The 7,401-nt window shown below is 43.0% G+C and overlaps 1 protein-coding gene and 1 pseudogene across 1 annotated transcript in view; one reads left to right on the forward strand and one right to left on the reverse strand.

The window, feature by feature from the left end:
• Window positions 1–6,533, forward strand: part of LOC111655113 (scavenger receptor cysteine-rich type 1 protein M160-like) — a 14,448-nt gene extending 7,915 nt beyond the window's left edge. The window contains exons 7-12 of the mRNA XM_087174029.1: window positions 84–366; window positions 1,409–1,732; window positions 1,819–2,100; window positions 2,299–2,631; window positions 3,321–3,403; window positions 3,510–6,533. Coding sequence (XP_087030155.1) covers window positions 84–366; window positions 1,409–1,732; window positions 1,819–2,100; window positions 2,299–2,631; window positions 3,321–3,403; window positions 3,510–3,629 — 1,425 coding nt within the window. The 3' untranslated portion in view covers window positions 3,630–6,533. The remainder of the gene's footprint in view (window positions 1–83; window positions 367–1,408; window positions 1,733–1,818; window positions 2,101–2,298; window positions 2,632–3,320; window positions 3,404–3,509) is intronic.
• On the reverse strand, window positions 4,445–5,288 carry LOC147819121 (zinc finger BED domain-containing protein 4-like; annotated as a pseudogene).
• Window positions 6,534–7,401: the final 868 nt, after the last annotated feature.

Raw genomic sequence — 7,401 nt, forward strand, 5'->3', positions numbered from 1 at the left:
TCAGGTAGAAGTGGAGCTGCAGCTTTGATTTGCTTCATTTCTGTTCTAATCAAACTCACTTGTTTCACTGACTGTCTTCTTTGTGTTCAGAGCCTGTCAGGTTGGTGGGAGGAGCCAGTCGCTGTGCAGGTACACTGGAGGTGAAACTATGGAAGTGGAGACCAGTGGATGACTATTACTGGACCCTGAAGGCAGCAGCTGTAGCCTGTAGAGATCTGGACTGTGGCTCTGCTGTTTCAACAAGAAAGAAGTCCTCAAAGAGATCTGTATGGAGGATCAACACTGACTGTGTTCACTCTGGATTCACCCTGAGGGAGTGTTTATCATCAGATTCCTCTTCCTCCACCCTGGAGCTCACCTGTTCAGGTAAGTCCATCAGTGACATCATTTGTGACAGTGATGTTTAGTGTCTTTCTTCCTCTGTCCCAGTGACTGTGGCAGAAATGTACAGTAACATGTTTTTTGTATTTGAGTGATTGAGGGTCCAAAAACAAAAATTTGCATGTCCAGGTAAGTCCAGCCCTGTGAGCAGTGTTGGGCAGTAACAGAATACATGTCTGCTCACTGATGAAGTGAGCGCTGTGTCCTGAAGTAAGCCTTCACATCTCTGTGAGTGGTCACACTGTCCACCATACAATAACACTGGCAAGACAAGACGTAGAGTGACTGGATTTGAACTGCAGTGTTGTCGTCCTCCCACAGCATCTGACCATGTACCAGTGTTTGGCTGCTCACCAACACTTTGTTCAGTTGGTGTCTGTAGACAGCTCACTGTCCCTGTGGACACTCATCAGCTGACTGAGTTACTGTAGTGAGTTGTCTCCTCTCACTCTGGTTCCTATGAGGGATTATTTTCTCTGACATTAACATTTGTCAGACTTCAGTCTTTTTGAGCTCATCATATGTGACAGACTTAATTCTTCAGTGTTTGACAGATTTACTCCCTGGTTTATTTCTGCTGTAAAGACGTCAGAGACGCTGTGAATCATTTTCACTCGTCATGAATTTATTTCCTCAGTGGCAGCAAATCCCATTACACCAGTCTTCAGAAAGTCCTGCAGGTTAAACTGGACTAATGAGAGAACCAGAGGACACCATGTGCACATAAAACCTGAAACTCAAACATCACTGATAGAGGAGGATGGCTGTGTAGGTTAGCAGTGAGAGGAAAGTTAGTGTCTTTAAATGTTGATGTTAAAGTTGTATTTGTTAAACAGTTGAAGTCCAGATTGTTGGTTGACCTATGTCTTTCTAGAGAGATTCAGGACCTGCTCTGTGAGTTGCTTTGATGGTCGTGTTGGTGAAAGAGAAGGAACTCATTTCTGGACATATGCTAATGATTTTAAAGTTTATAAAACAGTAAATAAAGTTCACTTTGAAATGTTAAATGTTCTGTCTCTCTCTGCAGACTCTGTCAGGCTGGTGGGAGGAGCCAGTCAGTGTTCAGGCAGACTGGAGGTGAAGTCTAACCAGTCTAACCAGTATAACCAGTGGTGGTCCTCAGTGTGTGAAGCTGACTTTGACCAGCAGGATGCAAAGGTGGTCTGTAGGGAGCTTGGCTGTGGGGCTCCTTCAGTCCTCCAGGGGGCGCTCTATGGAGAAGTGGAGGCTCCAATGTGGACCAAAGAGTTCCTGTGTGGAGGCCATGAGTCTGCTCTCCTGGACTGTAGAAGCTCAGACTCAGCTAGAACCACCTGCTCACCTGGCAAAGCTGTTGGACTCACCTGCTCAGGTAGAAGTGGAGCTGCAGCTTTGATTTGCTTCATTTCTGTTCTAATCAAACTCACTTGTTTCACTGACTCTCTTCTTTGTGTTCAGAGCCTGTCAGGTTGGTGGGAGAAGCCAGTCGCTGTGCAGGTACACTGGAGGTGAAACTATGGAAGTGGAGACCAGTGGATGACTATTACTGGACCCTGAAGGCAGCAGCTGTAGCCTGTAGAGATCTGGACTGTGGCTCTGCTGTTTCAACAAGAAGAGAGCAGTCCTCAAAGAGATCTGTATGGAGGATCAACACTGACTGTGTTCACTCTGGATTCACCCTGAGGGAGTGTTCATCACCATCAGATTCCTCTGTCTTCACCCTGAAGCTCACCTGTTCAGGTAAGTCCATCAGTGAGTAATATTTCCAATCTTCCACAGTAACATGTTATAAAACATTAAGAAGAACAAGCTTGTCTCTTTATCTCTACAATGACAGTTTGACCACTGATCTTCTGGAAAACAGCTGCAGGACATCTGGACCAAACTCAATTTAGAAACTGATTATTAACATTTAGCCAATCATCTCTTTGTTTACAGACCTGCTGGTTCAACCAATCATCTCTGTGTCCTCCTCCATGGATGGGGTCTCCAAGGCCCAGCAGCAGGGGTATTCAGGTGTGTTCATGGGCTCCAACTTCACCATCAGCTGCTCCATCCAGCCACAGTACCCGGGAGGCTTCTTCCAGCTCACCTTCACCTCCTCCGGCACAACACAGAACTACACCCAGCCAGCTGTCAATCATTCCAGCCACTTCCTGTTTCCTGCTGCAGAGCCCGCCCACCAGGGAAGCTACAGCTGTGTTTATCACGTCCACGTTTTTTCTCATAACTTCTCGTCTGAGAGCCGTCGGCTGTCCCTCACTGTCTCAGGTGAGTTGAAGCACAGATGAATGGATTACTTAGTGCAGTGGTTTCCAACCTGTGGGCCATGAAGGTATTGAAAGTCGGCCGACAAACCATTTGCAAAACAGTAGTTTTGGTAAAAATATATATTATATATTATTAAATACTGTATATATATATATATATATATAATTTATACATATTAAAAATATAAATATTGTTTTTAAATATCTTAAAATAGAATGATCATTAACAGCAGTAAAATGTTTAAAACCTCCTTCATTGTCACTTTGATAAGCCAATGAAGGAACTTTTAAGTCGTCGCCTGCTGAACCATTTTGCCACTGGACTACTTCATATACTTGTATTGTTATGGGGTCCGATGTGGACAGCCAACATTTTAAAGATTTTCAAGTGGGCCATGAGTTGGTAAAGGTTGGGAACCACGGACCCAGTGGGCACACAGGGGAAAGGCCCAGGGCCCGAACAGCTCAGGGGCCTGTTTGTTTAGCTGTCTGTGGTGATTAACACTCACTTGTGACATTTCAACCAGACAGAGGCCTGAAGGAGAAAATAACCAGGCTTCAATTCATCCTTTCAAACTAACTCTATACACATGTTGAGTCTGTCCAACATCATCAGAGTTTCTGTTTAATGCAGCTGTTGTACTCATGATGTCATTTGATCTCATGTGATGACTGAATGTGTTTCATCAGATTCAACAGGTCCCATCATCAGACTGGTCGTCGTGCCGCTGAGTCTGCTGTTGGTGATCGCTGTCATCTGTTTCATCCTTAAGGTACAAACTCATCTTTGTTGACCAGAGGACTGTCTGACATGAAGCACTCAGCTTGTTTATATTGAACTGAAGACACTCACATCTGTGTGCTGCCACGTCTCTCCAGGCCACCAGGGGGCAGAAGCCAGTTCCACAGGAGACCATAGAGCTGAATGATTATAGCCTGGGTGTTTCCAGAGCTGAAGGAGGGCCGGCTGAAGAGGAAGGAGTCCAGGCGTCAGAGTAGGACCTCCAAGGAGCTCCTCTCACATCCAGATTTCTCAGCTGCCACACAACTGTCCATCGGCTCAGTCAAGGATCTGACCTTTTCACACAGACGTTCCCTTTAGAGTAGGGCTGCAGCTATTGATGATTTTACTAATCGAGTAATCTATCGATCATTTTATCGATTAATTGAGTAATCGGATAAGAACTACTTCTGTCTTATTAAAGAGCAATAGAAAATATAAAAAAGAGAAAAGAACACAGGTCTTTTAAAAAGGACAACTAATTGGTTTCCTTTTAAGAAAAATATACATTTAATGCTTACATTGCTTACAATATTATCTGTCAAAAATAAATCCATTTAGTGCATTTAAGTGCCATATTACATTCTCAGATTTAAAGAAGACATTTTCCGAAATGCAAAAACAAATACATAGAAAAATAAGTAAGTCATTTCAAAGTGTCAAATAGGCATTTCAAAAATGCACACAAGGCAAAAATAAAGCATAAATTAAAAAATAAATAAAATAATATTGCATTGCCTTGGTAAGTTGGTACACCTTAACTGTCGACAAGTTTTAACCTTACTACAGCTCAGACATAATGTAAACCTTGACTGTCTTCTTGGAACACTTTGTGGCATTTCTAAGAGGCCAAAAAAAGTTCTGGAAGGATTGTTTCTCCTGGATGAGGCAGATAGTGTCTGTGTGTCTGTGTTGTGTTTGTGTGTGTGTGTGTTTCTATTTCTATTTGTGTGTGTCTGCATTTGTGTGCGTTTAAGTCTTTAAAAGGAGCATGTGGTGGTTGCAATGAAGAAAAGTGAGCATATCAACATGCTCAGAACTGAGAACCCTGCGCTTTCATGCAATGTTTCCTGCTGCAGAAAAAAGACGCTCTAATGGCGTGGATGTTGCTGGAATACAGAGCAGGGACTTTGCCAGCTTGACTGAACACTGATAGTCCTTGCCATCTTGCTGTGATCTGTTCTGGCACATGCACCTGGAATGACCTTACTGGTGCAGTCTCAAAAGCAGAACTCTCTATGGACTTCTTAGGTCTTTGCACTAGCTGTGGAAGTGCCGAGAGTGCATATTGTTGTCCACTGAGAAAGGCCGTAGCTCCTTCAAATGGCTCAAGGGCCTGGCTCAGCTGCTCAATGAGGTTCCACTGTTCAGACTTGAGGTCAAGGTAGTGGTGTTTTCCTCTTTGAGTCACTGCTGGGTCTGAGAGTGCAGCAGTCACTGGCCATCTTTGTTCCGGCAGCCTGGATAACGTGATAAGTGCTGTTCCAGCGAGTACTCACGTCTTCAACCAGCATGTGCTGCGGCGTGCCCATTTGCAGCTGCTTGTCCTTTAGTTTGGTGATGGCCAGCTCAATCTTCTTAAAGTGCTCAACTAGACATCTTGCAGCAGCCACATACTTGGAAATGGCTTGGTGATTCTTCAGAGCGCTTTGCACAACCAAGTTCCGGGTGTGACCTGCGCATCGCACTGATGCCCATTCATGCTTTTCTGCCAAAATCTTCACTGCTGCTGTGACATTGGCACCGTTGTCGTGAACAACAGCTTTGATTTTTTCTGGTGGAATGTCGAATTTGGCTATAACATCCTCAAGCCACCCAAGTGTCTCCTCAAGGGGCATCATTGTCAGGCTGTGGGACTCCATCTCCCAATCCTCCCCAAGAAAAGTGACATGTCACCCCAAGATACGCCTCAGTAGCAACACTCATCCAAATGTCAGTTGTGCGTGCGTGTATGTACGAGTGAGTGAGTGAGAGAGAGAGAGGGGCATGTTCTTGAGCAAAACTTAGCTAACACAGGTACATCATAACTAGCGACCACAGGTTCTTAATTAGCCATTACGTAAAACCAAAGTGCATTCATTACTAGCATTAACTAGCACAACTACCAAACGTCGTTAACTTCACCTTATGTCAGGTCCGCTCTGTGATGTGGATGCATAGATTGGATGCTTTCTAGTGAGGTGCTGAAGCATTGACGTCGTACTATTGTGGTAGGCTAGCTCCGTTTTACAATGGACACACTGTACGGAGTTGTCGGGTTTTTTAACTTGAAATGATCCCAAACTTTAGACAGTTTCTGTCATTTTCTCTGGCCTGTCTCTTCGCCTTGCGTCTCGCTAGTTTCGATCTCTTTGTCCATTTTCCAAACCGCTCCATCAAACCGGGTGTGCCTTCACTCACGTATCAACAGCGTATGTAAATAACTTTGCATAAGCAACTGGCGGAAGCATGTTGTGCAACAGTAATAATCATTTGTGCGAAACAGGTTGACTACTGCGCCCTCATATGAATTAAACAGTTCTTCGATGTTTCTCAAAGAATCGTTTCAGCCCTGAAGTATCACTGAAACCCTGCAGGAAAAGCTTCTGAGGGAGAAAATCATCTGTGGTTTCATCTCTCTTCTCCGTCTCATGTGATCAACCAACAGGTTGTTGCAGTCCAGCATCGCTCCAAGATACAGCACTGATTTACAGGTATAGAGACTGAATTCACAGGGAGGATGCTTTCTAATATATTGATACGAATCATGTTTCTTGATCAATAAACTTCATCCAAAGTTCAGTAAAGAGAAAAAAACTGAATCAGTTTCCTCTTCAGGACTGTTGAGACTCACTGACGCTCTAAGGCTGAAGCAGAGCAGACAGGAGATCTGATTGGACCGTTTGTCACACACAAGTCACCTGATAATTCCTGAGTATGTGTAAATAGTTGTATTTAGCCATTATTAACAGCTGTCCAGTCGCTTCATGCAGTTTTAATCTTTTCGTCTTCATTGTCTTTTATACACTTTAGTGTTTGAGCAGAAAACAGTCATTCAGATGAAATATTTTCACTTCTCTTTTCTTGTACTTTGTTTTTGAGTTAAAGAAAACTTAATAAATGAAAAATCACAGTCAAATCAGATGTTTCATCTTTGTTTCACACTTTGACCACAACAACACCAAACTGGCTTTTGACAGCATTTGAAGTGCTTTTTGTAAGTGACAGTTTTCTACAAACTAGTTGATCAATGTTTGCCAACATTTTAAAGTTTTGCTTTGTGTCAGTTTAGCACACCTCTTCCTTTTTACAGTGAAAATCAATTAAAGTATATTGTTTTGTTGTGAAACGAACACATAAAAAGCTACAAAAGTTAAACACAAAAAGATAAAACTGCACTGATAAGAACACAGTTGAATGTGTTCATGTCCAACTGTTGGTGCCGTCGTGTGATTCCAGGTCTGTTTGTTGCTTTCCTTTATCAATGGATGGCACTGTGAGAACTGATTTCAGGCCCATTCAGTCTATCTTCCATCACAAGAGAAATCAACACAGTTTTCATTTTCCCCTCCAGCATCCATGTTGTTTAAACAGCAAATTCACTCACGCTGTGGTCTGAAGTCAGTGACGCAGTATTTCACTGTTATTTGACGCATTGTCAAAAGAGTGATATGAGCTTCAGATGTTTGGATAAATCAGGTGAAACATCAGAATACAGCCACAGGTCGGAGAATTCTTTGTGACATGTTGTGTAGTGTTGGGTGTAATGCATTACACAGTAACGGTGAGAACTAATACCAGCTTCAAATGACAATTACCACATAAACCTTGTTTATATTTGTAATGTCTGTTTAGAACATGGTGGTTTATGTCCACAACAAACACTAACAAAAAGTAACACAAAAGACGAACTTCCAAACTAATCAGTTTAGTACAGTGCATGATGGGAGATGAGGGCTGTCGTTACGACCTCATTAATTGAAGGTTAGAGAAAAACAAACAAGCGTATCT

This window comes from Seriola lalandi, unplaced genomic scaffold (genome assembly GCF_002814215.2).
Source record: "Seriola lalandi dorsalis isolate HSWRI2012SDOR001 ecotype SW California unplaced genomic scaffold, Sedor1 jcf7180002054305, whole genome shotgun sequence".
Lineage (NCBI taxonomy): Eukaryota > Metazoa > Chordata > Actinopteri > Carangiformes > Carangidae > Seriola > Seriola lalandi.